Source organism: Molossus molossus, unplaced genomic scaffold (assembly GCF_014108415.1).
Source record: "Molossus molossus isolate mMolMol1 unplaced genomic scaffold, mMolMol1.p scaffold_m16_p_21, whole genome shotgun sequence".
In the NCBI taxonomy this organism is placed as follows: domain Eukaryota; kingdom Metazoa; phylum Chordata; class Mammalia; order Chiroptera; family Molossidae; genus Molossus; species Molossus molossus.
In genome coordinates this window covers 21,457,186-21,475,493 of record NW_023425357.1, presented here as the reverse complement: position 1 = coordinate 21,475,493, position 18,308 = coordinate 21,457,186, and the positions used below count along the sequence as shown (strand labels likewise).

Below are 18,308 nucleotides of genomic sequence, written 5' to 3'. Positions count from 1 at the left end.
TAATTGTTACAAGACCTCAGTGCCCGGCTCACCACAGCAATGGCCAGTCCCCCTCGCCGCCTTTCTCTTTATTGAAACCGCATTGTTTACACCTACTGGCCACCGAGACCTGGGATTTGCATAGTTTATTTTCTTTCTTAAGAAAATATCTGGTGCCAGCCTGGCGGATGGGGCCAAAGCGAGGGGCAGTGGCCACCAACCGTGATGACCCCAGGCCCTCCTCATGGCTGGGGCGAAGGAGGCTCAGTACGAAATCCTAGAGAGGAAGTTTCAAAAGGGTTTGCACACTGACCCTGGAGCTCTGCACACCGACAGGCGCCTGTGCCCCGAATGAGTTTCCTGCCGTGCATTAGAGTCCTTGGGTCCCCCGGTCATGAGCCTCCGTGAGCAGGTGCTGGGGGCCATCTGCCTGGCCCCCTGTAGCCAGCTACTTCCCAGCTTCCAGACCACCCCCCTGCCGTGGTGGGTGTCCCATCTGTGCATCCCCTGTTCAACTGTTTACTCAATATTTTTTTCTACATAGACTTTAAATGTCTTAAATCAGGTTTTGTCTTTAGCAATAATATCTGTGAAATATGGGGTTCATGGGCTGTATATATTTTCCCAAAAGTACATGAAAATAAATACAGACTTCTTAACATAAAAAAATGGCTCACTGGGGGCCAGGTGAAAGTTTCCGGAACACACAGGTGGCATGTGCCCCACCCCCCCAAGGGCCATTCCCAGAACCCAGCAGGATTCCAGGGACATCCAGATAGGCCCCTGGCTGATTTGGGTTATAAGCCTTTTTAACAGATGCTGGGCAGGATTTGGGACTATTGTCCCTGAAGGAGCCCCTCCTCCAGGCCACCTCCCCTCCCCCGGTGATGGTGTGACCGGTGCTGTGGTCTCCATTGTTGAGTATGTGATGGTGGAATGTAACAAGCTCATCTGTCCCTGCAGGTATCGCTCTCCTGGGTTCCACGTCCAGTCCTGGTATGACGAGGTGAAGGACTACACCTACCCCTATCCCCATGAGTGCAACCCCTGGTGTCCAGAGAGGTGCTCGGGGGCCATGTGCACCCACTACACACAGGTAACCCTGGAGGAGCGGGCCTTGATCTCAGCCCACCATCCCCAACCCCAGTCACTCACGTGGCCCTGCAGGACTGTTGCGCGGTCAGAACACCTCTACTGTCACTGCCTTAATTCATTTTTCTTTAATTCAATGCAATTCAAAGTATAGCTGGTGGCCAAGTGGTTTGTGACTGGTTCACAAGTAGAATACTGAGAGGAAGCGCTAGAAATGTCTATGGCACTTTTACACGCTGGGGCATTTTCCTTGTGTGTGGTGTGTTCGTTCCGAGTTTTTGTTTTGTTTATTTTAGATCTTCAGTGGACTAGGGAGAACACTGGCCCTTCATTTCTTCACCACATATCCCTTTAACCAGCACCCTATAGATCTGGGCCAGATTATGTCTCCCGGGTGTACCTGGCCCCTTGAGTTCTGACATATGGATGTCATGTTTTCAGATAGTTTGGGCCACCACCAACAAGGTTGGCTGTGCGGTGAACACCTGTCGGCGGATGAACGTCTGGGGAGATGTTTGGGAGAATGCGGTCTACCTCGTCTGCAATTACTCTCCCAAGTAAGAACAAGTTGACATGGTTATATGGGTCGGGATGCTTTTGCCAGCTGTGGAGTAGCCAACCAAAACTGTCTTCAACAGCGAAGTCCCTTCATTATTTCATATAACAAGGAGTCTAGAGGTTGGTGCATTCGGGTTAGCAGTGTCAACCAGGACTACCCTCTCCTCATGGTCCCAAGATGGCTGCAAAACACTGTGCATCATGTCTTCCCAATCAGAAGGAAGGAGGATGGTAGAAAAGAACTCTCTCCTTAGGTCTTTCTCACCCCTGGCCCACTTTCTCCCTATGTCATTGGCTAGAACAAGATTGCCCCAATTGGCTTTGACCAATAGAATTGCTCCATTTGACTTTGCAAGTCTCTTCAGCGACCACCTGAACAAATCAGAAGCAGAATAGCTGTTGCCTGGGCAACCAGTGGGTCTGCCATAGCGATATTACTATTATTTTTTTCTCTGAAAATATGCAGTAGATAGCACTCTATAAAACAGGTATTCACCTTAGACTGAGTTTTTGCTTCTTTCTATTTCCCCCTCACATCAAGACTTCATGTCATAGCCTCTCTTCCTCTTTATACAGCCTGATGTCATCAGTCATTTAATCCCTTGACTCATTTTACCTCCTTTACTCATCAGACAAACATGTGCTCGTCCTCAGAGCACTGCTCACCCAGTTTGCGGCCTGTGGTGGGCACACCGGCTCCATCCGAGTACCATGCCCTGCACACTGTGAGCCCTTGAGGTGTACTTGCTGAGTCACTGAATGAACGGGAATGACCTCATTTATTGGTTTGGGTCAGGAGTGTCCTTGGGTGCGATGACGGGGGAATCGCTGAGGTTGGGAGGACAGTAGCTCTTCCATCCACCATCTGGCATGCCGGTGGTGGTGGTGTCTCGGCAGCCCTCGGGGATCAGGGGGATGATGTCATTGATGGGGAGGGATGCCGCCCACAGAGGAGCAATAAACTGATCCACAGTGGTGGAATTCCAGGTAGAGTGGCAGGTGGGAAGTGAGGAATAATTTGATTTGACTTTTTATATAAAAAATACACTAGAGGCCTTGGCTGGTTTGGCTCAGCGGTTAGAGTGTCGGCCAGTGGACTGAAGGGTTATGGGTTTGATTCCCAGTCAAGGGCACATACCTACCTGGGTTGCAGGTTCAATCTCAGCCCTCGTTGGGGTCAGTCAAAAGGCAACCAATTGTAGGTATGTAGGTGCAAAACTTTAGCGAGCTGCAGAGAGAGAGAGAAAGAGAGAGAGGGAGGGAGAGAGAGAGAGGAGAGGAGAGAGAGAGAGAGAGAGAGGGAGGGAGGGAGGGAGGGAGGGAGAGAGAGAGAGAGAGGGAGGGAGGGACGGAGGGAGAGAGAGAGAGGAGAGGAGAGTAGAGAGAGAGAGAGAGAGCGTGCACATTCATTGGTGTCTCTTCTGATAAAGACACTAATCCAGTCCAGGGCCCTACCCTTATGACCACATGTAACCTTTATTACGTCCTTACAGGTCCCATCTCCACATATAGCCACAAAGGGGGTTAGGGCTTCAGTGTATGAATTTGGGGGTACATACAAAATTCAGTCCATACGTATATACATACCCATGTAACCACCTCCCAGGTCAAAATCGAGAATACTTGCAGTGCCCCAGATGCCCCCCAGAATGGCCGCTGTTCCGACATCTCTCCCTACCTTCCAGTTCCCCTCAGCACCGTGTCTGAGCTCGTCTGTGGTACTGTGTGCTCAGTGCTCCACGGCCTCTTCACACGCCTGAGCCCCTGGCCTTGAGTGGCCGAGAGGGTGGGCCCTGGGGTAGTGCTGGGCTCAGGTCGGGTGGGGCAGGGTGGGGGTGGAGGGTCTTGCACTGCATGCCACTGTGCACTAGGAGAGGACACTTACTTCATGGGGCTGTTAGAAGAGTAAAGAGATTGTCCGTGTACAGGACACTGGCGCGGAGCCTGGTGCCCAGCCAGCCCTCCATGAACGCTAGTCTGGGTGTTGTCACTCCTGGAGCATCAGAGGTGTGGTCTGTCTTCGAGGAAGTCTGGAACCCTGGATAAGCCGGTGATCTCAGCGGGGGAGAAGGATGAAGCCAACTGGGGGTCTGATCGTCCGAAGAAACTTACTGAGTGGAACCAGGCTCTGAGGCCCTCTTGGTGTGCCTGGTGATGGGCTGTTTGGGGGAGTCACTCCGAAGGCTGCCATGAGGCCCCAGCCAGCCGGCATGTCCCAGCAGGGGTGGTCAGCTGAGTGGGGTCTGTAGCATGGCTAGGACACTATCATTTGTCATCCGTGATGCGTGACGACTAAAGCAATGAGCATATTATAGTGGCCCCCGCCCTCCATCCCCAGGCCTGATGCCCGCACAGCCCTGGGTGATGCCATCCCGCTATTTTGAGCCACCGGAGGTTAAACAGAGAGCATGTTTTTGCAGTTTGTCTTCTGGCCAACACCAGCAGGGCCCCTCCCCGGCTCCCTGGAAAGCTGTCAGAACATCACCTGGGCACGCTTGCTGGTTTAGGAAGTGCTCAGAGCGTGTGGCCTTCACCCGAGCCGAGCCACTCACTTCATCCTGCACCGGCCTCCTGTCGTTACCCCCATCACAGAGCAGATGGGCTCAGGACTGGGGAGAGTCGGGGTCACCCAGCTTGGCAGGGCTGGCGTCCAGCCTAGGGCATCTGGAGCAGGCGGGGGCCGAACGTGGCCCAGCAGGAGGCCCAAATCCCTGTCCTGGGAGAACAAATGGATGACTGGGTGACCACAAAGGAAGTTTCTGGAACAAATCACAGATTGGTCCCTGGTCACTCACCGCTCTAGTTTGTGTTGCCAAAGACTTAGGTGCTATGAGGAGGACTTGGGAACTCCACTCACCACCTGCCACCTGGCCCCGGAGAAATCTCAATGAGTCTCCTCCAGTTTTCCCGCCCTGGGAGCTTGCAGACGGTGCCCGGGAGGCCCAGAGGGACCTTGGTCCCAGCCCCAACAGCCGAGTGTGGTTAGATGCTCGGAGTCCCCTGGGTTCATATCTTGCTGTGTGACCTCAGGCAAGTCTCTGAGTCTCTCTGAGCCCCAGTTTCTTCCTGTGTAAAAAGGATTGAATTCCAGTGTGTCCCTCCTGGGTTGTCGGAAGGGTGGGGTGACCTGGGCTGGGTATGTGGTCCAAACACGGGGTACTCCGTGATCACACTGACTTTTGCACTTGAAGAAAGGTTTAAAGGGTGATCCTGGCAGTATTCTGGACAAAGGCATGGGGGCCGGGTAGGGACGGACAGCGCTCAGAGTTGTGTGACGGGAGCAACAGGGGTGAATGTGGGGCCAGTGTGGTGTTGGGGCACACACTAAAGTGACGGGAGGGGACATGTAGCTCTCATTTAGGGCTCTTCTAGAATTCTTCAGACTTTCAGTGCTCAGGGGTATCCAGGGCAGCCCCTCTTCCCTGTACACGGGTCCCGCCTTCCTCCCTCGGGGACTGTGTGCAGCCCTGAGTGGGGCCAGGAAAGGCGTGACCCCGGGCCCTCGGGTGGCGGCCCCTCCTGACAGTGTTTCTGGTCCATCTTCAGGGGGAACTGGATCGGAGAGGCCCCGTACAAAACCGGCCGGCCCTGCTCTGAGTGCCCGCCCAGCTACGGAGGTGGCTGCAAGAACAACTTGTGTTACCGAGGTAGGAAATGACTTCGAAACCGTGAGTCACAGCACGGCTTACGCAAACCACACACTGGGAAGAGTGGACAGTGGAGTCGAGGTGCCCCCTCCCCAGCCCTGTCTCAGTCACCCTCAGCTCTCCCACTTCCCATCTTGTTCCTCCTTCGTCCAGCTTGTCATAGCATTTATGATCCCTTCCTCCAGAAACCTGGAGCTTCCAAAGGCGGTGCAATTCCCACTCCTCCGCTTGTTTATTGTCGCCACTCAGAACTCTGTGCCCACTCACCCCACTACTATAACTAATGCGCGGTTTTTGCGCCTAAGGCATTTCTCACATTTTGGAATATTTCCTCGGGCTCCATTCCAGAAGAGGCATCGCTGGGCAAAACGGGCTCTCCGTGTTTTTGCAGCTAAAATGAGTTTTTTCACGTGGCTCCATCCACGAGCCCTGTGATGGCTCAGAGGGGCCTTGCAGGAGGGCGGGGCACCCCCGTGCTGGCCCTCCCTGATGGGCGGATGTGGGTCGGGGAGCTCTGGGGGTAAGAAGCAGGTGGCGAGGGCGGGGGTCCCAGACCCTTTCAGGGGCCCAGGCGCTCTGCTGTCCTGGCAGCTGTCCACCGATGATTCCGCCCATTAGGGAAGGGAGGAGGGGACAGGAGAAGCAACAAACCAGGTTTTGAGGCTGGCGCTCAAACCGTGGGATCCCTCTACCCGTGAGCAAAATGGGTGTGATGACACCATTCTTTCATATCATATCTCAGGCTCCAATGAGAGTTCATGCATTTGGTATAAATGTATTGGGCACCTGCTGTGTTCCAGGAATTGCACATCGATGTAAGAGAGAAACATCATCAGCTGCCTGCTGCACGGCCCCCTCGGGGGATCGAGCCCGCAATCCGGGCATGTGCCCTGATCGGAAATCGAACCAGCAACCCTTTGGTGCATGGGTCGATGATCAACCACTGAGCCACACCGGCCAGGGCAAGGCAGTTCCATTTTTAATTTTTTGAGGAATCTCAATACTACTTTGCGGAGTGGCTGCACCAATCTGCATTCCCACCAACAGTGCACGAGGGTTCCCTGTTCTCCACATCTTCCCCAACTCTTGTTTGTTGATTTATTGATGGCGGCCATTCTGACAGGTGTAAGGTGATATCTCATTGTGGTTTTAGTTTGTATTTCTCTGATGATTAGTGATGTTGAACATCTTTTCATACGTCCATTGGTCATCTGTATGTCCTCTTTGGAGACCTATCTATCAGGTCCTTTGCCCATTTCTAACTTGGATTGTTTCTTTGGTGTTGAGTTTTGTAAGTTCTTTATAAATTTTGGATATTAACCCCTAATCAGATGTATCAGTGAATATGTTCTTTCATTCCGTGGGTTGTCTTTTCCTTTTGTTGATGGTTTCCTTTGCTGTGCAAAACCTTTTTAGTTTGATGTCATCCCATTTGTTTATTTTTTCTTTTGTTTCCCTTGCCTGAGGCAACATATCAGAAAAAAATATCTCTATGATAAATGTCTGAGATTTTACTGCCTATGTTTTCCTCTAGGATTTTTATAGTTTTGAGTCTTTAATTCATGTTGCGTTTATTCTTGTGTATGATTAAGAAGGCGGTCTGGTTTGATTTTTCCTTTTCTTTTTCTTTTTGCATGTATCTGTCCAATTTTTCCAACTTTATTTATTGAATAGACTATCTTTACCTCATTGTATGTTCTTGCCTCCTTTGTCAATTATTAAATGACCATAAAGGTGTGGGTTTATTTCTAGGCTCTCTATTCTGTTCCATTGATCTACGTGCATGTTTCTATGCCTGTAAGCATATGTTTTGTTTGTTTGTTTGTTTTTTACATTTATCTTCAGATAGAATAGGAGGGAGAGAGAGAGAGAAACACCAATGTGAGAGAGACACATTGATTGGTTACCACCTGCACGACCCCAACCGAGGCTGGGGACAAACCGCAACTGAAGTATGTTCCCTTGGCCAGATTCGAACACAGGACTCTTTGGCTCTAACCGCTGAGACAAACTGGCCAGGGCCCCATAAGCATTTGCTAAAGAAAATGCCTCTCGATTCCATGTGTCCTCTCAGGCCACACCTCTTCACTGTGTCACACCCGTCTTTGGTGAGATGCTCCCTGATGCGCCCCCTCTGATCCCCGGATCTGTGAGACAGCCACGGGTTTCAGAGGCTGGCACAGCTGCGCTGAGAGTATCAGCCCTGCCACATTCCAGTGTTGGGCCCTGGGCGATCGTCTCTCTGAGCCTCAGTGTCCCTGTCTGAAGAGAGGGGTTATCAGATCTATCCCTGGGGCACGGAGCGACTAGGAGAATACAGGTCAGCACTCGGGCAGGTCAGATCCTATCTCCAAGTTCCTATTCAGGCAGGTCCTGTGGCTGCTCTCCAGTTACCCGCAAGGGTTTAGTCTCCATCAGATTTGGGGACTGGAGGGGAAGAATGCCCCCTGGGGTCATGCATGGCCCAGAGCTGTCTGGGTTAAGGCGGAGCAGGGTTGTCATCACCACCATCATGGGCTGTGTGTGCTCAGGCGCATCGCTTGCCTTCTTTGAGCCCCAGTTTTCCCATCTGTAACTGTGATGACAAAGTCCTGTACATTTCAGCCAAAGCAAAGCAGACAGTTGCTATTCGCCTCTGCTGGAGTGGCCCTTCTCAAAGATGAACTGATGCACATCCCTGCGGGGACCCTTTGCACCTTCACAGCATGCACCCCCGTCCCCTCCGACGTCTGTGGAGCAGAGTTGGAAACCCCTGCCTCCTGCTCTCCCACAGTTAAAGCAATGAGGAGGACGTGAGTTGCTAGCACAACAACCTGCACATAGTCAGTGCTGTATAAACAGAGCGGGTTAGCTCCTTGAAGAAGTGGGAAGCCTGGTGTGCTTACACCTGCATGGAGTCCTTCATCACCCGGTGAGGATTTCGTCCTCTCCTAGCCTGGCTATCTCATCCATCTCTAGAACCTGGCAAATGCCTTCTCCTCCTTGGAAACACAGCTGTGGTGGCACGCCTCCTCCAGGGAGCCTTCCCTGACTATACAGACAGGCAGTGTACCTGCCTTCCTGCAGCCAGACTCTTCTTGAACCTTGACCACCTGTAGTTACAACTGCTGGTTCACTCCAGGGCCTCCAGGGGCATGGAGCAGGTGTGTTCTGAATGTCATCTCGGTACAATACCACCCAAACCCACAGAGAGTCATTTTCCGAGAACAAATACAGACAAAGATCCCTTAGATGCTGGTTTACCCACCCAATGAAGCCTCAGTACTTGTTTCTTTATTTTTGGTGGAAAATAGCCAACTTGATTAGGCAGGTGCACCAATTTTCGTAGCTAACCGTGCAGAAAGTCTCCTATAAAGTGACCAACCTGCCTAAGCTACTTATTGAGCCTGCACGCAGGGCCTGGCTGATAATGGAGATGGAGCAGGGGTAAGGATGGGCTACGAGAGAGTGTTGCACCCCTCCAGCCTTGCCAGGGGGGTGATAAAGGGTGTGGGCAGCCCTGGCTGGTTTGGCTCAGTGGTTAGAGGGTCAGCCCACAGACTGAAGGGTCACGGGTTTGATTCCTGGTCAGGGGCCATACCTGCGTTGCAGTTTTTTTTTTTATCCTCACCCGAGGAAATTTTTTTCCATTTTTTGTTCAGACAGAGCGGGAGGGAAAGAGAGGAAGAAAGAGAGAGAGAGAAACATCGACGTGAAAGGGACACATCAAGTGGCTGCCACCCGCATGACCAACCGGGGCCGGGGACAAACTGCAACTGAGGTACGTGCCCTTAGCGGGAACCGAACCCGGGTCTCTCTGGACCGCAGGCCGATGCTCCAACCGCTGAGCCAAACCGGCCAGGGCTGGGTTGCAGTTTTGATCCCTAGCCCTGGTCAGGGTCATGTGGGAGGCAACCCATTGATGTACCTCTCTTACATGGATGTTTCTCTCTTCCTCCCTCCCTCCTCCCCTCCCTCCTTTCCACTCTCTCTAAAATTCAATAAATAAAGATCCTGGGGTGAGGATCGACAACAGTGAGAACAAAGAGGGCGTGGGCTGCAGGGAAAGGCAGTTTGCCTCCCAGCTGTGTGAGTGTGGGCAGGTCCTCGGTCCCTCTGTGAAATGAGGCCCATCACATCCCTTAGGGCAACGAGAGGATGTCGTGAGAACTATCAGGATGTCTGCGTTCAGTCCGTTAGCTGTGAGCTCTGTTAGCACACGGACCCAGGTGGGAATCTGAAGGACGATGGGAGTGCGCCCCAGACCCCTGGTCCGGCGCCGGACGGCGCGCACGGTGACCTCGCCGTGAACTCGGACGTGGAATTTCCCCAGGCCTGCGCCGGCCCGCACGGGGGATCTTAATTGGGATGTGCCCAAACAGAGCCGGTCCTCTGGGCAGGCGGTCCACGTTTCATGTGTGTGTCTGAGGGCGAGGACTGTCTGCCCATTTTCTTAAATAGTGAGCCCTCAAATGCTTTAGACTGCTTTACCAAACTATATTCGTCTCAATAAAGCTGCGATTATGAGGTATAAAAATCCTAAAGGCCAGTGGAAGAAAACCCGGCTTATTCCAGAGACAGCTGTGGCTTTGAGCGAAGGGCAAACCTGAGTAGCCACATTGACGGGAAGGCCGGCCAGAGACGGCGGAGCGTGCCAAACGGCGCTGCGGACCTGGTGTCTTCGTGAAGATCTCACCTAATGGCTTTGGCTGCAATTGGTGCTTTCAGAATTCCCTTCCGAAATGTCTAAACTTCACTGGGAATTTTTTTTTTCTCTCCCAAAGGAATCCGAAGACAGAATTCTTTGGGGGTTTTGATTATCTCCCATTCGGCAGATCTTGTTGAGCAAGTACTATGGGCTGGGAGCTGGGTACCCAGGGAGCTGTGACACAGGCTCGCTCCGGGCCCCAGGGAGCTTACAGCAGGTAGAAAGGCAGGCGGGGGTGAGGTCACAGCTGTGAGCTCACTGCCCAGAAGCAGCACAGGAAGTCCATGAGCTCTGATGGAGCAGATCCGAGACCCGAGATTGCAGTTCGCCTCCCAGCTTAAATCCCATCCATCGTCTCGGGACTAGGTGCGCCTGGGGTGGTGGTTGTGCAAGACAGAACTGAACCGTGAAACAGAAGCAAAGAATTCCATCCTGGACAAGCCTGGGAGAACCACTCATCTGCTCTTCATGTGCATGTGTGTCTGGTATAGACACAAAAATCTTGGTCTGCCCTGTGGAGCAGACAGGTCACTGCCCTTAAGAAGCAGTGGCAACCAGGCGGGGGGGCTGATGAACACTTGTTAGGACTTGTTTGTTCCGTGACACGAAGAGGTCTGTGAGGATGCGTCACTCCTCCTGCTTGATGTCGTTCTTACCCAAACACACTTCTGTCGCTTGTTTCATTGAGGGACAGCAGGAGCAGGGGGTTCCAACTCGGGTCCACAGACATCTGGCGGGACAGGGGTGCATGCTGTGAGGGTGCAAAGGGCTGTGAACCTGTTCATCTTGGAGAAGGCCAGGCCAGCAGATGCGAACAGCAACTCTCTGCTTGGCTTTGGCTGGAACTGACAGTTTGGTATCTTGGTGGCCTGGTTACAGATTTTGGTCAGCAATGAATAGTTGTCTTTTGTGATGAAAACTAGAAGACAAATAAACTGATGTTTATAAATGCAGTTTGTTTAGTTAATTAAAATGTAGGGGGCCAGCCCTGGCCGATTTGGCTCCAGCGGTTGGAGCGTCAGCTCGCGGTCTGGAGAGACCCGGGTTCGGTTCCCGCTAAGGGCACGTACCTCCGTTGCAGTTTGTCCCCGACCCCAGTTGGGGTTGTGTGGGTGGCAGCCACTCAATGTGTCTCTCTCATGTTGATGTTTCTCTCTCTCTCTCATCCTCCCTCTCCCCCTCTCGCTCTATGAATGCAAAAAGTGTCCTCAGGTGAGGATTAAAAAAAAATGTAGGGGTCATGATCATGGTTGGAGAAATAGTATTTGGGTGGCGAACAGATTGGGACCCAATGAACTAATTTTTTTAAACCAGGAGTTGGGTCTGTCTTGTTCATTCTATGTGATGGGTCCAACGTCACTGGGTAGCAAAACTTCAGTGCAGAGAGAGGAAATGAGTCTGGGTTAAGTGATCTTGACTCACGGGGTAGAGAAGGGAGCAGGATGGGCTGGTGATAAGGGGCCGTGGGGCCCAAGGCCATTGAGGTATCTTTGTGCACCATAATGGGCGTGTAAATGAGGAAGACCCCTCTCCCATTGATGACTTAGGGCAAGAGGGACCTCAGGGAAGGCAGCTACGGTTTGGGGTCAGAGGATATACTTCCTTGGGCAAATGATGGTGCAGGAGGAGGTGGGACAAGAAACCATTCTGATCATGCAGGTGTGGGCGCTGGGGCCTTCTCCCCTTGTGGTCAGCCCAGCTGGGTCCGAAGCACACCCAGCAGCAGAGCCTGTCTATCTCGCCCCGGCGGGTAGAATCCCAGCCGGCCAGGCCTGCTCTGAAACGTAACTCTCTCTTTGCCACTGAAGTGATTCTTTGTCAAACTAAACCTCAAACCAGTTTAGGTTCCAAGTGTTTTTTTTTTTTTTTTTTTGCAAAGTGCATTTTTGTTGAATCTCAGCATTTATTTTTTTCCCTCCGTCTTCCCTATGAAGAAGAGACTTATGTCCAAAAGCCTGAAACAGACGAGATGAATGAGGTGGAGACAGCTCCCATTGCTGAAGAGAAACACGCCTGGGTTCAGCCGAGGGTGATCAGACCCCAGAAAACGTCCGCCGTGAACTACATGAGTGAGTCGGCTCCCTCTCTGCCCTCGGTCCCCCTGCGAGCCACCTCTGGAAGGGGGCAGTTTTCTTTGGGGTGGATGGAGGAGGGGAGCTGGTGGGTGGAGAGGTCTCCCCGTCTGCAAACGGCAGGGGCAGGGAAGTGTGCAGCTTGCAAGTGCGCAACCCTAAGACGTTCCTAAAAAATGTTTTAAAGTAATTTCAAAAGTAAGATTTACAGAAGCTATGCTTGAGTGACACCCCTCCCCCACCCCCGCCCCAGGCAGGTGTTTTACGTTTAGACCTTAGCCTTCCAAAGGGGACCTGGGCTGAACTGGGTTCTTCTCAGAAGTGTTCCCGTGCAGGGTGGGGCCAGCTCCTGTGAGCGCCCAATTCTGGACTCCGTTTGCTCATCCACAAAACGGGGCAGTAATACGAGGTGCTATGAGGATTATTTGCAGTACTGGGGGCTCCCTGCACTTTGGGAGTATCCAGTTGCCTCAGACAGCACCCTTGGCGGGAAGTTACATGTTTCCCCCAGACTTCTGCAAGTCCCCAGACCACTCCCACGCTCGCCTCTGTCGCGCTCTCCCCTCCCCTGGTTCCCGGTGCACCTCACCTCCCTCGGCTGTTCTTCTTTCTTCGCGCTGCTTGGCCAGAGCTCAGTGCTCTGACTTCCCCGACACTGATGTCCCGTTGGGCACTGTGCACAGGGCACCTTTCCTGGAGGTCTGGGGTTCTGCAGGGGCGCTTCCCAGACACGGCAACAGGCGTGGGCTGTCCGTCCACCGCTCTCCTTCCCTCCAGTTCTCCGCTAAGCCTTAAACAGCGTCAAACTGGCCTCGCCCCAGAGTAGGGCTCACCTTGTGCCCATCTTGCTCAGAAACCATCCCCTATTTTTCTTTCTTTTTAAGTTTTTTTTTTCTTTATTGATTTCAGATATAGAGGAAGTGGGAGGGAGAGAGAGACAGAAACATCAATGACAGAGAACATTGATTAGCCGCCTCCTGCATGCCCCCACCAGAGATCGGGCCCACAATCTGGGCGTATGTCCTAACCAGGAATCGAACTGGTGACCTCTTGGTGCATGAGTCGATGCTCAACCACGGAGCCACACCAGCTGGGCACCATCCCCTATTTTTCAACTACTACCTCCCCCGCCCCCACCAGTCACTCTAGCCTCTTGGGCTTCAAGGGCCTTTTTCCCAGGCTTGTTGCCTTTTTTCCTGTAGCTTCTCTGACCAGGAAATACGCTGATGCTCCTTTCTGTCCAGAAGTTTGAAACGGTTCCATTGGTTATTTTAATAACGTAAAATTATAATGTCTTTTTTTTTCTCTAACTATAACTCTAGTCCAAGATTTCTATATGTCCCTATAAAATACACAGAAAAGGGAAGCTTGGCAAAGTCGTCTTGGCTACGGGGGAGACGGCGCAGGGGGGCCTGTTCTCCGCTTCCCAGGCTGGGTTCTCCAGAGCCCAGAGGGTCTGCGGGGCACTTAGTGTGTGCCAGGCTCCCTGCCAGGGTTATGGGCACTTTCTCATTCATTGCTCACGGACACAGTACCCACGTTACTGGGACCCCTTATCCACATGTGGAAACTGGACCTCAGAGAGGGGAAGGAACACGTCCCAGGTCAAAGGACCACTGCAAAGCGGCAGGTCAGGGATTCGAACCTCACCACTGAAGCTCGTGGCCACTAGGCAGTTGTCTTGCTCTCGAATGTCCTGGGAAGTTCCTCAGAGTGGGGGGGGGGGGTCCTCTCACTCAGTCTCATCCCCTTGATTCTTGCAGTGAGGTATATGTCTGAATTTCTCTCCTAGCCCAAGTTGTCAGGTGTGACACCAAGATGAAGGACAAGTGCAAAGGCTCCACGTGCAACAGGTAAGGTCTGGGCTGGGCCCTGTCACTGCCCCAACAGCCCTTGAAGCACCTGCTGTGGCTGTGGGTCACGTCATGATCAGCCAGCTGATGGCCGCCCAAAGCAGGCTGGGTAGAAACTCACAAAAATAGGGTATTCTCTACTTTTCGCAGCAATGGTATGCACAGCGGTTGAGTGGGGAGGTGACTCCGCTTGCTTTGTGTCATAAATCAGACTGGCCAGAGCTCCCCCCGAATGCCACCCTTTACTAAGGGCGTGCACACAAAGGTGATCCCGTTTCTGTCAACCCGCACCCGAGTGTCTCAGCCTCAGCAGTGCGGACGTTTCGGGCCATATAACCCTTTGTGGTGGGCGCTGTTCTGTGCAGTGCGGGAAGCTGAACAGCATCCCTGGCCTCCACCTGCCAGATGCCAGGAGCACCTCCCTAGTTGTGATCATCAGAAATGTCTCCAGAAATCACCAATCGCCCCCCGGGGGTAAGATCACCCCTAATTGATGACCTTTGACCTCGAGGGTTGGCCCAAGCTCTGGGTCTCCTTCCGCCTGGACATATATTCCAGTTCCGTGTTTCATCCCTAGCGGGAAGGGGGTGTTCGAACTGCAGGTGCTCTGTGTTATCGTCTCAAAGGAATTTCCAAGCTGCAGAGACATGACGACATTGACCAGCGTTTTTGTGCAGCTCGGGCTCCATGACACTTCTCTGTGTGAGGGCGTCCCAGGGGCGCCCAGAGTTATGCACCACGGAGGTGGGGTGGTGTTAAGACGTGTGTGGGCTGGCGGCTCCTTGGCCGTGCATGGACCCTGCAAGCCTGCCGCAGAATCGGAGTCGGCCTGCTGCTTCCCGACGGGCCCCACTGGAGCAAGAGCCGCCCGTGTAGCCCCGGGTAGTTGAATGAATTCATCTAGCTGACGGAGTCATTGTCCACTCGGGTGTCGGAGCATGCCTGCCAAGAAGAGCGAGTTTGGTTTTGGCAGCGCAGCTGCTGGGCTGCCCTTCCTGGCAGCGAGCGGCCCGCAGGTGCCGCGGCCTCATGCAGAGCCTCAGGTTCAGGGCAGGAAAACCACGTCACTGGCAGACGGGTCCTTCCTCGTCTTCCTATGGACTCTGGCACGCATTCTCCTAAAGCTGAATTGCATCATTTAAAGCGCATGCTAAAAAGAGAAGGTGGCGGGTCCTATTTTATACCACGAGGATTTGGAGTTTGGTTTGCTAGAACGCTTGGCTCGGCCTTTGGCAGGCGTGTTAGGAAATAGACTTTGAGCAACTCAGGATGAGGTCGTTCAAGAGGTTCAGACATCGTCCCATGAGCAGCTGGAAACAGGCCAGCAAGCGCTGCAGAAGTCAACGGTCCGCTTGTTGGTGAGATGAGCAAGATGTGGCAATGCCGGTGGTGCAATAACCGTCCCCTGCACGGTGCTGGGGACAGTTGCACATCTCTGGGTGTGCTGGGCGAACTGGGCAGGAAGCACGCGGCGCTGGAAGGGACATCCACTCCGCAAACTCATGGGTCTAGGATTTTTGGAATGTCCCTTCGTGACGATGTGACTTTCTGTCCCACAAACTCATTATCACTCCTGAGTGCTCAATGGGGAAAAATTACGGGGTTTAAAACATCCCTCGTGAGATAGAATCAAAAGAGTTCCGGAGTCAGGGGCAGATGGGACCCTCCCCAGGCAGGGAGAAGACAAGGGTCCATCCACACCAAGACTTTCGGAGACCTCTGGTCGAGAAAGATAACTCATCCCACCTGCAAACACCAACCTGTCCACAGTGTCTCACCTACAGGCTGTCCCACCGTCTGGCACATCCGGTTTCTGTGTCCGGTACTCTTACAAAAATAGTATTTGCTGGGCTTATTTTCTGATTTTACTTTATTTTATTTTTTTGTTCATCCTCACGCGAGGATATGTTTCCATTGATTTTTATTTATTTATTTATTTTTATCCTCACCCGAGGACATTTTTGCAATTATGTTCAGATAGAGCAGGAGGGAGAGAAGGAGGAAGAGAGAGAGAAACACTTACATGAGAGAGGCACATTGACTGGTTGCCACCCACACGACCCCAACCGGGGCTGGGGACAAACTGCAACTGAGGTACATGCCCTTAATGGGAACCGAACCTGGGACTCTCTGGTCCGTGGGCTGACACTCTAACCACTAAGCCAAACTGGCCAAGGCTCCATTGATTTTTAGAGAGAGTGGAAGGGAGGGAGGGGGGGAGAGAGAGAGAGGAAAACATCCACGTGAGAGAGACACATCGATTGGTTGCCTCCCTCATGACTCTGGCTGGGGCTGGGGGTCAAACCTGCAACCCAGGTCCATGCCCTTGACCGGGAATGAAACCTGAGATTCTCTGGTCCGGGGGTGATCCTCTAACCGCTGACCCCAACCAGGCAGGGCTTATTTTCTGACTTTAGAAAGTATTCTTCTTTGTTGTAAGTAATCCAGGAAAACAACCACCACAACAAAGTATACAAGCAAAAAAATGTTTCCAGATTGTCCTCAGTATCGGTAACAATTTGTTATAGTTCTGATCTTTTTTCCTTGCACTGATTCGGCCACTACTGCTTACGGGCTCCTACGTGTTCTTGTTTTCACGCACTAGTTTCTGAAGGCAGTGAGTCGGCCTCGGAAAACGCCCTTCCTAGTGGCTGCATACCAACCACTCTGACATATGCGACACCGACATGTGTGGTCATTCCTTTGATATCCGCTGGCTTGTTTCTGGTTTTTTCACAATTCTAAACAGTTGGAATAACATGTGGGTCTGACTTGCTGACTTTTTCCTTGGGATACACACTTAAAGGGAAATTCAAGAATTAACAAATGTCAGGCTTTCTGGAAAGAGTGATTTATACTTTTTTCACGAACACAAACACCATCATTGAGTTTTATTCTGTTTAAAAAGCCGTGTAATCTGACACCGAGAAATGGCACATTCTTTCGCTTTGCCGGTCTCCGATGACTGATGTTAAGGGTTTCGGTTTTTTAAGTGTCTGGGCGTCACTTGCCTTTCTTCTGTGAATTGTCCGTCTAGTCACGTCTCCGTTTAAGCACAAATCTTAAGCACGTGAAAATAGACCTGAAGGAGGTCAGATGGAATCTGTAATTGTGTTCATGTGACCATAAGCTTCAGCCTGCGTGAACTGTGACCTGCCAGGAAACAGCGGACTCCACATCACTGAAGCTTTTCTGTGTTTAACAACAGAGCCGTTGAAGAAGAAAAAAAAAAAGATAATCCCACGGTCATATTGAATCATGTTTCCCTGTGAAAATCATCTTGTCTTTTCCGTCAGGTACCAGTGCCCAGCAGGCTGCCTGAACAACAAGGCAAAGGTCTTCGGAACACTCTTTTATGAAAGTGTAAGTGTGGTCAGTGTTTCTGTCGGTGCTTGTGTGGATGCTGTCGTGTGTTTTTAAAGAAAGCTGGTGGTTTTCACGTGAAAAGGTGTCCCTTCCCCTGCTCTGTCCGGCCTGACGTTTGTAGAGATGATCTGGGAGTATCTACGGGCTCACGGACTTGTGAAGCCACTTTTGGGCTCATGGACCTGTCTCTGTGTTAGACGGAGCGTGATGCCCCACTGCGTGGGGAGAAAGGGCTGACTGTCACTGTTCTTAGTCTGTGAAGCACCTGGGTGGGTTTTTTTTTGTTTTTTTTTTTTTCATTATTGAGTTTAGAGAGAGAGAAGGGAGAGGTAGAGAGAGAGAGAGAGCAACATCAATGAGAGAGAACATTGATTGGCCGCCTCCTGCATGCCCCCCATTGGGGATCTGGCCCACAACCTGGGCATGTATCCTGACCGGGAATCGAACTGGTGACCTTTTGGTGCATGGGTCGGCGCTCAACCACTGAGCCACATCGGCCGGGCTCAGGTGGGTTTTTTAAGATAAGCAACCCCAGGAACAAAGAAGACAGGTTCTAGACAGAGGTGGGGTGAGCCTGGCCCGGCGTTGTGGCTTGTTGTGGGCTGAAGACGAACCTCTTGGTGTTGCTGACAAAGATTACTTCGGATGTACTCACGGTCTTCCCTTCCCCACAGGCGTCCAGCATATGCCGGGCCGCCATTCACTACGGGATCCTGGACGACAAAGGAGGCCTGGTGGACGTCACCAGGAACGGGAGGGTCCCCTTTTTTGTCAAATCTGAGAGAAATGGCATGGAGTCTTTGAGGTGACTATTCTGTGATCAGGGTTTCTGAAAAATTTTTCTGGTTTATAAAAGTATTGTTGAAACTTTGAAAAGTACTGAACAATATAAAGTACCGAGGGGGGGGGGTAGAGATGACCTTGATCCCATCACGCAGGGATTGCCCCATTGGTGGTTGAGCATATTTTATTCCAATGCTCGCTCGCTCTTCTTTTCAGTTTTTAAAATTATTATTATTTTTTAATCCTCACCCAAGGATATTTTTCCATTTTT

General features: G+C 52.0%; 1 protein-coding gene across 1 annotated transcript in view; it reads left to right on the top strand.

The window, feature by feature from the left end:
• Positions 1-18,308, top strand: part of CRISPLD2 (cysteine rich secretory protein LCCL domain containing 2) — a 66,485-nt gene that overhangs the window by 23,711 nt on the left and 24,466 nt on the right. The window contains exons 4-10 of the mRNA XM_036273907.1: positions 943-1,075; positions 1,513-1,628; positions 5,176-5,276; positions 11,898-12,032; positions 13,828-13,888; positions 17,185-17,251; positions 17,929-18,059. Of these exons, the coding sequence (XP_036129800.1) occupies positions 943-1,075; positions 1,513-1,628; positions 5,176-5,276; positions 11,898-12,032; positions 13,828-13,888; positions 17,185-17,251; positions 17,929-18,059 (744 nt within the window). The remainder of the gene's footprint in view (positions 1-942; positions 1,076-1,512; positions 1,629-5,175; positions 5,277-11,897; positions 12,033-13,827; positions 13,889-17,184; positions 17,252-17,928; positions 18,060-18,308) is intronic.